General features: G+C 46.8%; 5 protein-coding genes across 5 annotated transcripts; 3 read left to right on the plus strand and 2 right to left on the minus strand.

Moving 5' to 3' along the window:
- Nucleotides 1-480: 480 nt before the first annotated feature.
- N7479_008834 (OPT family oligopeptide transporter) lies at nt 481-2884 on the plus strand (the record flags this gene model as incomplete). Its single annotated transcript, XM_057256527.1, has 2 exons — nt 481-1287; nt 1343-2884. The coding sequence occupies 2 exons, from the start codon at nt 481-483 to the stop codon at nt 2882-2884; spliced, it is 2349 nt and encodes a 782-aa protein (XP_057103985.1).
- A 723-nt stretch (nt 2885-3607) lies between these two features.
- N7479_008835 (MFS transporter) lies at nt 3608-5138 on the plus strand (the record flags this gene model as incomplete). Its single annotated transcript, XM_057256528.1, has 2 exons — nt 3608-3891; nt 3944-5138. 2 exons carry the CDS (start codon nt 3608-3610, stop codon nt 5136-5138), a joined length of 1479 nt encoding a protein of 492 aa, XP_057103986.1.
- Nucleotides 5139-5403: 265 nt separating this feature from the next.
- Nucleotides 5404-7296, minus strand: N7479_008836 (uncharacterized protein; the record flags this gene model as incomplete). The annotated part of the gene is made up of 1 exon (XM_057256529.1): nt 5404-7296. The coding sequence occupies one exon, from the start codon at nt 7294-7296 to the stop codon at nt 5404-5406; it is 1893 nt and encodes a 630-aa protein (XP_057103987.1).
- Nucleotides 7297-8000: 704 nt separating this feature from the next.
- Nucleotides 8001-8648, minus strand: N7479_008837 (uncharacterized protein; the record flags this gene model as incomplete). The annotated part of the gene is made up of 2 exons (XM_057256530.1): nt 8001-8365; nt 8420-8648. The coding sequence occupies 2 exons, from the start codon at nt 8646-8648 to the stop codon at nt 8001-8003; spliced, it is 594 nt and encodes a 197-aa protein (XP_057103988.1).
- Nucleotides 8649-11404: 2756 nt separating this feature from the next.
- Nucleotides 11405-13339, plus strand: N7479_008838 (uncharacterized protein; the record flags this gene model as incomplete). Its single annotated transcript, XM_057256531.1, has 6 exons — nt 11405-11487; nt 11548-12011; nt 12076-12437; nt 12494-12643; nt 12707-13011; nt 13063-13339. The coding sequence occupies 6 exons, from the start codon at nt 11405-11407 to the stop codon at nt 13337-13339; spliced, it is 1641 nt and encodes a 546-aa protein (XP_057103989.1).
- Nucleotides 13340-13925: the final 586 nt, after the last annotated feature.

Here is a 13925-nt window from a genome sequence, read left to right on the forward strand (position 1 = left end):
TTTGCATTTGCTCCTATTTATTTCAGAGTTCGGATAGTAAGACAACGGAAAATACCCTGGAATTAGCCTATAGTACAGAAACCAGCTATTACCAGGGCTAGATAATTTCTTACTTGGTTGTTGCGTACATATATCGTAGAGTTGCTCGCGTGCCAGCTTTGGTTTTGTAGATTAGCTCTACATACTAAGATAGCAAACCCTTCAGATATCCAATAAAGTGTCCGCTCTCGAGGTCTTGAAATTCTATTCCCTTAGCATAACCACACAAAACTGTCAGGGCTATTTCAATAGAACGACACAAACACCCCGGGGCCAAAAACAAACCTTATTACGGATAAAGGATGTGACGTCAGGTGACCTTATCAGAGGAATCGCATTAATCAGCGAGACCCTTCCAATTCCCCAAAGTCGGACCTCCTCCCCAAGCATTCACCACGCTATGATTGATCGGTCGGTCTAATGAATTACCAGGCCATCAGCATGGATGGCAATGCCTCCGAACCGCGCCAGCACATTGTGGAAAGGCCATCCTTGGACCCGCCGCCTACATATACCATCGATGATCCCACAACAAACCACCAAGCTCCCGCCACATCCCCACAGAGCTTCACCCCGCGTTCACTTCTCGTCGGTCTTATTATCGGTGCCCTTATCACATTCTCAAATACCTACTTTGGTTTGCAGACAGGATGGATCAGCACAATGGCCATGCCCTCGGCCTTGATTGGCTTTTCGGTCTTCAAGGTTCTAACCAAGTACCTTTCTTTCCCCTTCACGCCAGTTGAGAATGTCTTGATACAGACGGTCGCTGGTGCAGTGGGAACGATGCCACTTGGATGCGGATTTGTTGGCGTCATCCCTGCTCTGGAGTTCCTGTTGAAGCCTGGCGAAGATGGACCCAAAGGCGATGGCGGAGAAGGCGAAGGAGGTCCTCTGAAACTCGGCTTCTGGAAGTTGGTTATCTGGAGTCTGGGAGTCTGTCTCTTCGGTGTGGTATTTGCGGTCCCACTACGAAAAGAGGTTATCGTTCGAGAGAAGTTGCCGTTTCCGAGCGGTACCGCCTCGGCATTGATGCTCAAGGTCTTGCATGGTTCTGGGAGCAACGAAAAGGTTATAGCAACAGAGACTCCCCCTGTGGGAATTTTGAGTACAGAGACTGGAGCAGCTCGTCGATCGCAAGAAAACACAGGCCTCTTGAAGGTTGGCGATGCTGAAGATCAAGCTTCCAAGGAGCAAGATTGGCGCTCGAAGATGCGCATCTTAGTTGGATCGTTTACACTATCGGGTGTATATGTGAATATCCCCAAATTGGGCTCTGTAAACTCTATGCTAACAGAATTAGACTCTTTTCTCCTACTTCGTCCCTCTAGTCCATGCCATCCCCCTATTTGGCGCGGACATGGCGAAAAACTGGCTGTGGACTCTTAACCCATCGCCCGCGTATATTGGTCAGGGTATCATTATGGGTCCATCAACATGCATGCACATGCTTTTCGGGGCAGCCTTGGGGTGGGGCGTCCTGTCACCGCTGGCTAAGTCCCACGGCTGGGCCCCCGGCCCGGTGAATAACTGGGAAACCGGTAGCAAAGCATGGATTGTCTGGGTATCACTAGCTATCATGCTTGCTGATTCAATTGTTAGTCTTGGGTGGCTGGTGCTCAAGCCCATCATAAAACACTCTCCAACATGGATGGCCCGGTTCCGATCCACTCGCGTTGGTCAGTGGATTGCGTTTCGACTGCAGTCTTCTCAGCACTCATATATCAACTACTCCGCTTTGGAGTCAGAGTCTCATCTTTTGCCTCATGAAAATGGTGACGCCCCCCATACACAAATGACTACAAGTGAAGAAGAAGATGAAGATGCACCGCCATCTCAACTCATTTCAACTCGCACAGTAGTGATTCTGCTTCCCCTCACTCTGCTTTTAAATGTCGTGTGCATGCACTTTGCCTTCGGTGACATCATTTCCCCCGTTCTATCAACATTAGCGACTCTGCTGGCAGTGCTTCTCTCCATTATGGGTGTCAGGGCTCTTGGCGAGACCGACCTCAACCCAGTTTCAGGTATCAGCAAGTTGACACAACTTCTCTTTTCACTCGCCACGCCATCATCCCATTTCTCCAGACGCACCGCGCTAGTGACAAACCTACTCGCTGGTGCAGTCTCCGAGTCAGGAGCACTGCAAGCCGGTGATATGATGCAAGACTTGAAGACCGGTCATCTTCTTGGTGCAAGCCCCAAGGCCCAGTTTTATGGCCAGATAATCGGTAGTCTTGTAGGTGCAGTTCTATCAACTGCCGTATACAAATTGTACGTGAACGTCTACGAAGTCCCGGGCGAAATGTTCCAGACACCTACCGCGTATGTCTGGATCTTCACTGCTCGCCTTGTGACTGGTCAAGGGCTACCCAAAATGGCTGGACAAGTCTCTTTAATTGCTGGTATCGTGTGGGCATTCCTTACCGCACTGAGGATTGCAGCTGCGTCCCCTTCCTTTGCACGCAACGGGAAACCCCCCGCCTGGAGAGCTTGGATCCCTGGCGGTATTGCTGTTGCCGTTGGTATTTTTAACGAGCCTTCATTTACCCTGGCGAGAGCTATTGGTGGTATTATTGCATGGTGGTGGGCGCGCAGGCACTCACAGTCGACGGCCAACGAACAAGTGGCCGATGGAGACGCCAATAACAATGGCTCTTCTACAGACACTGGGTTGCAGGCTGGGCAATCATCAACACCAACCCAGCAGGCATCTGAAAAAGCAGATGCTGCCTCCTCAACTGTCGTTGTCCTTGCCTCCGGCCTCATTTTGGGCGAAGGTATCATGAGCATTGTGAATCTTCTTCTTGCAAGTGCAAACGTTCCACATCTGAAGAGCGCATGATAAAACGATTTTTTGCCGTCTATATTCTGCATTTCTTGTGACTTAGAAGCGCGTGCTGGATTTATACATGATGTTTTTGGACGATCTTAATTGGATTTCGGGTCATTTTTTCGGGGATTTTCATGATTTTCAATTTACACCACTTCCTTAGTATGGCCTGCATCCTATTCCTGCTGGCTCGTATTGATCCCATGTGCCATATAGGAGATTCTCAAAAGGCTGTATCTTACAAGTATAGAAGAGAAAATAACACAAGCTATGTCATTCACTTAACGATATAGTAGCTTGTTAAGGAGCCCACTATCTTTTACCCTTATGCTTGAATGAATCTGATCGTTTCTCGATTCAAGCATCAATTAAAACACCCCTGTTGAGTGCCCCGGCACCCCGGCGGCCGCACCCACGGTCGGCTCCGCCCGATAGATAACCTAAGCCCGAAAATCCGAGCAAAAGCTGGGGAGCTTCACTTCCCCTACCGCTGTACCAACTCGGGATTACCAAGCAGAATCACTATTTCCGAGATGTTGAAGAAACACGATAACTTTTCAAATAATGGACTCTTTCCACCATCGACAAAATTGTCAATCGTATTTCGAAGCGATCCGAGGCCTGCTCCGACATCGGGATCGACATCAAGATCGATTCGCCCAAGGATCATCCTGCTACATATGAATTGTTGTCCATGGAAGTAGCGATCAGCACTCCACGGTATTGCTCCCAATAATGATACACATCTGGCCGAAGGGCAGTCTTATAAATGTACAAACCCAAGCCGAGAAAGACCCTGCACCTCTTGATCCAGCATATCTCGTCAAGTGGGATGAGGAGGATGTATTGAATCCCCAAAATTGGAATCCCAGGTACAAATGGTGGGTGACATTCCAACTGGGCATGCTTGCGTTGGCGGGTAGTCTGGGATCAAGTATCACCACGCCGGCCGATGACACCATCGCGAAATATACTGGCGTGAGCAGCGAGGTTGCCGTGTTGGATGTATCTCTCTATATGTGAGTAAGGTTTTAACCAAAACGTCAATAATAATGCTAATAGTAATAATAGTCTTGGTTTTGTCTTCGGACCTATCATCTGGGCTCCTCTTTCAGAAATCTGGGGCCGGAGAGTCAGCATACTCCCCGCCGTCTTCTGTCTAGCACTATTCTCCATCGGCACTGGGGTAAGCACGAATACAGCGTCAGTGTTCATCACGCGCTTTTTCGCGGGCTTTTTCGGCTCTGCTCCGATTAGCAATGTCACCGCTGCATTAGGTGACATATGGAGTAAAGAGACACGCGGGACGGCAGTCAGCCTCTATGCAGTGGCAGTGAATGGCGGACCGGCGCTAGGGCCAGTGATCGGGGCAGCGTTGTTGTTGAATCCTAATATGGGCTGGCGCTGGACGGCGTACATCCACGCCATCTGGGTCTTTGTTATTTTCACTTTGACCTTCTTCTGCTTGCCAGAGGTATATCCACTAGTTCTCCTCAAGCGTAAAGCACAGCGGCTTCGGAAGGAGACTAATGACCCGCGGTTCTATCACCCTCATGAACATTTGAAACTCGATGTCAAATCCGTTCTCACCAAGCAGCTTGCCCGCCCATTGATAATGCTGTGCACTGAGCCGATTGTCACCTGTATTGCCTTTTATGCTGCCTTTGCCTACGGGGTCATGTACCTGACTCTTGAGGTATTTCCAATTGCGTTCCAACAATCTCGAGGTTGGAATCGCCTTGTCGGCTCTTTGCCGTTCCTGGCATTGCTGATTGGTGTCATATCATCCGTGGGTCTTAACATCTGGAACCAACACCGCTATAACCGGATATCCAGGGAAGCAAATGGGAAAGCAGTGCCCGAGGCGCGACTGATGCCTATGGCATTTGGGGCGGTATTCTTTGTTGTAGGGCTATTCTGGTTTGCTTGGACCGCCGAACCACCTCATCACTGGATCCTACCATGTCTGGCAGCTGGCTTTCTAGGCTTTGGATTCAACTGCATTTTCCAACAGTGTTTGAATTTTTTGATTGATGTATATAAGATCTATGCTGCTAGCTCAACGGCGGCTGTTACGTTCCTTCGAAGTTTGCTGGCTGCCGGGCTTCCCTTGGCGGCTAAACCGATGATCAAGGCTTTGGGGATTGGCCCTGCTGTTTCCATTGTTGGAGCTGTGGCTGCAGTTTTATTGCCGGTACCCTTCTTGTTTATGAGATATGGCCCAAAACTGAGGGGATTATCAAAGCTTGCGCCTGAGGATTCCTAGGATGGTTAATTGTTCTGTTCCGAAACTATATCTATCAAGAAGTTAACCCGCTCATCCAGACCCAGAAAGAGTCTTGATGTACCCTTATTATCTGAACTGAGAATATATGGTATCCTATTGCACACTATAGCCAGTCTTGTTTTCGTTTGTACCGTCTTCAAGATGATATTCAAAAGAAGAATCAATTTATTGCATACTATGTATATTTCTAGTGGTTTGTTCTCTCTCCAACATGGTAAAAGTGCCTGAATATTCCTCAATCCAATCAGAACCATAGAGGATCTTCTGGCCTTGAAGTCTCAGACTCTATTTCACTCTCTACATCCTCCTCCTGCTGCTCCTCTCTACTTTTATTTGGATCTAATTCCTCTGCCTCCGCTTCTTCCAATTCGTTTAGTGCCCTTGTAGCTGCCCCCTCTGCCTCGTCATATGCGTTACCAGGGATGGGCTCAACCTCAAATCTTAGCATAATGCTCCAGGTAGTTGTCCAAATAACAGCTCGAGCGATACGTCTCGTACCTCTGGGAAGAGATGATATAAGAAGGATTGTAGCTGCTTTGCCCAATTTTGTGCCCAGGAGTTCCTCATACTCACGAGTGCCGCGCTCGACTTTTATGCATGGCGGTTCCCGCGACGAATAGAAGGCATGACCAAGTCTGGGGTAGAGGATGGACCGGATATATGGTGCAGTCTCCTCATTGACTACTTGAGTAAACATAATATACCTCAAAGTGGATATGGGCCAGTCAAGCTCATACACAGCCCTGCCAACGATATTCCACTGAACACTATCGAACCTGAAAACGGCATGACCAACAAGGAGACCCCGTCCGCTTAGGTGTCTGTACCTATTACGGACATCAGTCGCTCCGAATCCCGCTAGGACCTCTGGGTCCGTGACCCAGCTTTCGATTGTGGTCTCGCGGTACCTATCACCAACGGGAAGTGACCCCACAGTTTCGGGTTCGCCTCCATCCATAAGGTAACCTAGATTAGTCCACAGGTTCTCCATACTTTGGAAATTGTATGGTGGCCCCAACAAGTCTTGCATGGTTAGAGTTGCTGGGGAAATATTGCAGTCTGGTGCATTTGGATCTTCTAACCAACCTACTAATAGAGCTCCTTTTACTCGGTATTCAGCGACTGTTTCCTCCGTAGGAATGTCATCCCACGCCTCAGCGGATTCTTGCTGAAGCGAACCTTCTGGAGAAGGGAACAGTCTTGGAGAAGGTAATCTTGGCCCCACAGGTATCTTTCCTCCCCATTTTGCTCGTGTTCCTCTTAGCAAACTTCGTCTTATTCCTTCCGGCCCAAAGGGTAGTGATCCCCAAGGGGGGTTCGGCCAGCTCTTACCCAACGCCCGAATCTCTTCCATAGTCATATTTCGCATATAATCCGTATCCCAGATAGCCGGATGAGGATCATGAGAATCTTCTGAAGAAGCTCCCAAATCCGAAGAAGAAGCTCCCCACTCTGTTGAAGTTCCCCGCTTTCTGCCGGCAATGAGTCTTTCGAGAGGATGGGTTTGCTTAGGACCGGACCATGGGGAATCGTCATCGGATGAGGACTCATCGGGTTTAGGGCCTTCTGAGGTTTGACGGAAGGTTAACAATTCATCTAGAGGGGCGTTCAATATGTCATCACCGAGATCGACTGTTCGGCTAGGACTGTCCAGACCGACATCACTCATTGCAGGTGAGATGCCTGTATGTTTCAACGGTGGGAGTGGAGCTTCCTCATCGCTGCTGCTACTTTCACTGGCGCCAGCGGGCTTCTTCTTCTTCTGAGCCTTAGTAGTTTTCTTGGGGGAAGATTGCTTCTGGACTTTACCTGGTTTCACTGCCTTCAGGACATCTTTTGGCTTTCCTTTGGTTGCCTTTGCCTTTGCGACCTTCCTTGTAATTATCTCTGGGAGTGGAGCTTCCTCACTGCTGCTACTTTCACTAGCTCCAGCATCTTTCTTCTTCTTAGGGCTAGCCACCTTAGGAGACGGTTTGTCCGCGGCCTTGGGAGACGGTTTGTCCGCGACCTTGGGAGACGGTTGGTCCACGGACTCGGGTCCTAAAGTTTGTAGGGAAATTGAGGATTCGACAGACTCCTCCTCGTCATCGCTACAGTCGCAGCTGAAACAATTGAGTCTGCGACAGAAACGCCTCATTGTCCTCATTGTTATAGATAAGGTAGGATGTAGCTTAGGAAATGCGATAGATGAGAGTTGTAGGAATAAAATATAGTCTTAGTAGGATCTGGTGTATTGTGCTTTGAATGATGATGATGATGGAATGGAGAGTAAGGGACGGGCACAGGCGCAGCTATATACATTTTGGCAAATGTATCTGTTCCTGTTTGACATGCGCCTGACCCCTAGTCTTTGTAAGGATGAAACAGCACGAACATAGGGCCATCCTAAAATAAGTCTTAGTGGAACAAAGGAAGTGACGATTGAATAATGGAAACAAGTGCATAGTGAAAAGTTTCAAAGGCATGAATGATAAAGAGACCGGATCTTGAACTGAGAACAACGGCGACTAGTTTGGAAAAATCAAGAGTGGAACAAAGAAAATTTTAACAATGTTCGTTCAATTATACTTGCGAATCTGAAGTAAATAGGACTTTGTGAAAGAAAGGGCTAGAAAGCCAATCAAGTTCACTTAGTTTCTTTTAAGACCGGCAAGTAACAAAGTAGCCTGCTATGCTTGAGTATCTAATGGATAAAGACAGTGCATTGTTGAAGAACAAACAAAAGCAGACGCTAAAATTAAATCGCTTCCCAAAGGGCAAATAAACAACGCAAATTAGCTAGAAATTCGATATACTGTCAAAGGACACTCTATCTGTAGATCTTCAAGATATCCATGGATATTATTGTTTGACCAAGTCCCTGAAGTCCGACTTCCCTGATGTGTCAGGAGACAACGCTTGAACAATCCAATCCAGTGCTTTCTTTGACTCATTCCACTGCTCAGCTGTGAAGGAACCTTCGCGATTCCAAGAAATGCCCTGAGAAATTGCCCTCATGCGAATTTCATCATATTCAGCCACATGATCCCGGAGACTTGAGACCAAGGTTTGAATATACCGTCTTTTGCGATCCAGCCTTTTCTCCAGCTTCATGTTATACTCCTTTTTCCAGGTTGCACACGGCTGGAACAAAGAATGAAAGATTTGACGGAGCATTTTGTCCAAACTATCATATTCCTCATAACACAACTTGGCAGGGTGGAATCCTTGAACAAAATGTATATAATGTTTCTCGAAATGGAAGCAGGACACTTTTTTACTTTCGGCACATTTGATCGATGAGCGTAGATTTTGAACCACATCATCGCCACTGAATGAACCCCAGCGCTCATCTCGGAAAGATGGAAAGCATTGGCAAGAAAGGATGATAGATAGCTTGAACTCTCGAATACAGTCAAGGGTCAGCACAAACATCTCGCGAATAACTTGCTCGCGCTCATCAGGGTGTTCATCCAACCATTCGTCAGTCAACATAGGAAATAAACCCATGATTATTACATCGTCAAGCCGAAGACCGATATCTTCTAGGATATCTTTCAGCCACGTTAGAGTTGGAGTTCCTTCGACCATTTGATCGAATGGAAGGTGGTCATTCTTTGGATTGAAAAGCAAGATACATGGGAAATTGCGAGTCCCGCATAGCAGTCTTCGAAAATTTTTGAATCGTTCCATCAGCCATTCATGTTTTTTACAGAGTTTTTTTGGCTTTCTGGAAAACAGGATGTGGTGCGATAATTGCCTCGAGGCGTTGTTGGGCGTGAAGAGCAGGCTGGAGTCAGATGTTTATGAGTTCGTCCAGCGTGTCTGCATGTTTTATGATAGGTCCCTCATCCGAAGAGTTTGAGTTTTCGCTGATTTTGAGACCACCGAGATAACCGGTGAGAAGCTCTGTATCCAGGGTCATTTTTATTGTTCTTTCGGATTTTGTCACCTAATACCACGGAAAGGGATATCAAGAATGAAGTCCTAACATACAGTTAGAATTGTGTTGAAAGAAGGGAAATAGGAAAATTTATGCTCGTAAATCAGAGTTCAATGTAGATGTCATGGTGAAGATGTCATGATGGTGTAGATGAAGAAGCCCCTGAGATCGGCCCTAGCAAATGGATGTCACGAACCAAAGTTTGAGGCAGCATACTGGTATAAGGAACAGATTATTGTGAGAAGGCCTACTCAGAATAACGCTGAAGGATAAATGAAGAAGGGCTATGTGTTAGAAAAGATTTACGAGGACGTCCAGGTGCATAGTAAATGTGAGATTGAAAATTTTGAGAAAGCCACGTGCTAGAGAGCTCGGAATTCCCCCACGAACATGAAAATATGGGGCTGTAGTTCCCCCACAAATCGTTCTGTAAACAAAAGTTGTATCGTATGATAGGGTTCCCGGTCTTGGATCCGGCATTGATCTTGGCGGAGACCGGGATAGCCGATTGAGCGATGGCGGGGTTGCGGGGAGGATTCTTCAGGAGTAGGCGTGGCTTTGCGTGGCGGCGTTTATCGGCTTGTTAAAAGTCATACTACAAATGATGTTATAGAAAGGAGAATAGTGAGATATCGGCTTTCCCGAGGTCGGAAATGACAAAAGTCGGAGAAAGTGCTAATAAGCACCGACTCGGAGCTCTAACTGTCGGAAGGGCAAAACCTGTTAAGCTACTAATGCTAATAGCTATAAGGAGGGAAAAAGTACGAGGCGGAAGTTAAAACGTGTTTGACTGCACACCTTGGCAAATTCGGCGTAGGCAGTGCGCCACTTAATAATGAGTTTATAGAGTGACGCCGTCGTTATACTTAAGGCCCCACTTGTAGTATTCCGAAGTCGAAGCCAGTGTTGTAGTTGTGAGCCATGTGGGTTGCGCGTGACAAGTGTTAAAACTCTGTGAGTGCGCGTGATGTTGAGTGAGAGACATAGCGGGTTGATGATGGCGTCGACTAAAGAGGGCGCTGGAGAATGGCGGTGGAGAGGAAAGTTAGAGCCTCCAGGATCATATTAAGGAGATAGATCTACTTTGACAAGTGCATACTGAATGTGAGATGAGATGCATAACTAGTCTAAGGTGCTTGAGACTATAAAAAGATTGAAACTATGATGTTGTGGCTATATAATGCAAGCTGAGGTTCCGGAGGCAAGGATCGGCGTGAATGAAAGTCAGGTCAGGTCAGCTCGAATTAGGAAGTTTGGCCCTGGAAATAAAACGGGTGAAACTCGGATAGGAGAATTCGAGTATCCCGAGATGTATGTCTATCTAGGCAAGCCGCATATGTAGTATGTCGGGTGCCGCTGACGTCTTTTGATAGATTAAAGACCCTAGCCGATATCCGAGAGCGTGCACTTCCAAGTTGGGATATGGAGTATGGAGTATATGTAGATTATGTATTTGTTTACTTATTTCTCCAACTATTCTAGATCATTCTGGGGTAGGAAAATAATAGGGTCTTATGTGCCCGGAATATTTATTCTTATCTGAGCCTCAAAACTGAGCGAACTCTACATGCAAAGATTGCATTTGCGTACTTTTAGAACAATTTTTTTTCCATTTACCCGGGTTCCCTGCGTATTTGGCGTATTTGGCGCATGTCATCGACAAGGGTAACAAAGACCGGGGGTAGTATTAGTGAGTCACATTTCATTGGCTCTAGAACATTCAGCTTGAAGGCATCCCGTCTTATTTGCTAACGGGTGGTTGCCTCGGTCTTGGCTGGCTTGGCCGGGCCTTTTGGTATCCAACCGCAATTATTTTTCTAATTCTCCGTAAATATATAGACCGTGGTAGTCCCGAGGGTTGGAATGCTTCGGATAAAAACGGAGCGAAAAACGACGGACAACTCTGGGGAAATATATGTCATATCAGCACGTTCCTTTTCGGGGCTGACGCTATATCAAGCCATGGTGTCGCCAAGCGATGGGCCTACTATAGCGCCGAGGTATTTATTTTTTTCTCCAAACAAAGCGGTAAATTACATATTCTTACTACATAGATGGAGTTAGCGCTATTTCCCTTGGACCAGTCACAATGTAGGAAAACAGCCCCCAAATCCTACGCCCATGGGAGGTTACCTATCCCCGCGTCGCCCGACGCCTTCCCCGTATCTTGGCCAGCCCCAGACACTGGAGAGTACCCCGGTCATCTCGGATTACCGCTTTTGTCAATCCGGGGGAATTGTGAGTGGGCTATATAACCCGCTGATCGGCATTCTCATCATGTCCCCCGTATTTTGCTTCGATCCTCTTTGCATGTTTGGGCATCATGTTCGGCATTCCGAAGTTCTTTGGCTGGAGAGGCCGGTCTCTCAACTTGGCTATCAGTTCCCTTGGCAGTCTCGATTTCTTGTATGCTGCTATTGATGTGCTGATATATTCTGAAACTTGAAAAACTAACCTCATACAAAGGCTTTTTGGTTATGATCAAGGTGTCACGGGTGGTCTTCTTGACTTGCCCTCCTTCATCAAATACTTCCCCGATATCAATCCCTTGGACCCTGCTATCAAGGATAACCAGCCTGCCCGATCGCAGCGCAGTTTGAACCAAGGCATTGCAGTTGCGTCGTACAATCTCGGATGTTTCTTCGGCTCCCTCTTGGTTATCTTCATCGGTAACCCACTTGGTCGACGAAGGACTATCTTCTGTGGCTGTATAATCATGGCTACTGGAGCCCTACTCCAATGCACTGCTTATTCTCTACCTCACTTCATTGTTGGCCGAATTGTTACAGGTGTTGGCAACGGCATGAATACAAGTACAGTACCGACATGGCAGTCTGAATCAGCGAAGTCACACGATCGTGGTAAGATGGTGATGATCGAGGGTATGCTCATCACAGGAGGTATCACTCTTAGTTACTGGATGAACTACGGTGAGTCTAACTTCATATTTGAAAATTCGCTCAATTTACAATTACTGATCTAATTTTGAATTAGGCATGTCGTTCATCGGTGATAAAGAGGTTGCCTGGCGGTTTCCTCTGGCCTTCCAGATTCTCTTCGCTATTATTATTTTCTGCTCTATTCTCAACCTGCCCGAGTCTCCCAGATGGCTCGTTATGCAAGGCCGGAACGACGAGGCTTTGGAGATTCTCGAGTGTCTAAATGAGAAATCTCGGGATGACCCTTACATCCAGAATGAGCTCATCGCCATCCAGGAAACTGTCAAGGAAATGAACAAGGGCTCCTTTAGAAGTCTGTTCAAGATGAGCGAGTATCGTGAATTCCATCGTGTGGCACTTGCCTACGTCAACCAGATGTTCCAGCAGATTTCTGGAATTAATCTTATCACGTATTACGTGAGTTCCTTTCCCCCCAAACCGAGATACTAGCTCTATACTAATCAAGTCCACAGGCACCTCAACTATACGCTGAGATTGGTCTTGGAAGCGGCAGCCTACCAAAGTTGCTAGCCGCTTGCAACGGCACGGAATATCTCATGGCTGCATTTATCCCTATTTTCATCATTGAGAAAGCCGGACGTCGCCCATTGATGCTGATCGGCGTATGTCACCCCCCGACACCTATTTTCAATATTCCCATCAGCTAACCAAAAATCCTAAATAAGGCCGCCGGCATGTCAATTTCCATGGCCATCCTAGCCGGTACCAACTACCGCTTGACTGCACTTGGAGACAGCCAAGCCGGTATTGGTCAAGCCGTGTTCCTCTTCGTCTTCAACACCTTCTTCGCTATCGGTTGGCTCGGAATGACCTGGCTGTACCCCGCTGAGATCGTGCCTCTGCGTATCCGTGCTCCAACCAACGCACTGGCCACTAGTGCTAACTGGATCTTCAACTTCATGGTTGTCATGATCACCCCTGTTGCATTCGAGAATATCGGATACCAGACCTATATTATTTTCGCTGTTATGTAAGTTCTCGAAAACTGCATATCAACCGAATTCGAAGCTAACAACCGCAGTAACGCATTCATGTTCCCATGTGTATACTTCTTCTTCCCTGAGACTCGCTACCGTTCCCTGGAAGAGATGGACGCTATCTTTAAGAAGTCCACCAACGTCTTCGACTGTGTTACACTCTCCATCAAGGAGCCATACCGCTACGACAAGCATGGTGAACTCAAGCCCGAGTACATTGAGGAAGCTGTTCGCCGTACGAGCGTCGCCCCAGGCACTGATGTGCACATCGCTCCTGGGAAGTTTGATAGCGATGAGAGTGGTACTGAGGTCAAGATTTGAGTGGTTGATAGACAAGGTTGATTGTTGATGTGGTGGATTTCATTTATACCCGTAGTGCCTGTGTGATTTGATTTTAATATCTTTTCACTAGGACTGTTTTGATATTATGGTTATTAGATATGTTAAGGAATGTTAATATAAGGCTTTCTATATCGGATTTTGATTGAAGGGTCATATAGCTTGGGATATATATGGTATCTAGGTGATTGTAGATGAATTTTCCTTTTGTTGGTCTTTTGGGCGATGATCTCTCATGAAGAGAGTTTTTAGTGCCCACTCCTATTGAATAACCCTGCCAAACGCTCTACATACTCTCTGTGTTGGTGAGGCTCAGTAGATCTCCAATTTTCACTAGATAACCAATCTACAAATTATGTACCTTTTATATGAGCGAGCCATACTCCGTACAAAAGATAGGTAAACAACTTATAGGCACCACACAAAATTTCTTGACCCACCTACTAGTTAGGGAAGATAGAAGACATATACAACAGAGAATTTCCATTTTATTTATTACAACTTTAGTAAGAATTATTAAGTGTACTGAAGCAAAGAAAGCACCTAGTCTATTTCAAAGTTATAACTT

This window comes from Penicillium vulpinum, assembly GCF_028829585.1.
Source record: "Penicillium vulpinum strain IBT 29486 chromosome Unknown utg000004l_segment0_segment0, whole genome shotgun sequence".
In the NCBI taxonomy this organism is placed as follows: Eukaryota; Fungi; Ascomycota; class Eurotiomycetes; order Eurotiales; family Aspergillaceae; genus Penicillium; species Penicillium vulpinum.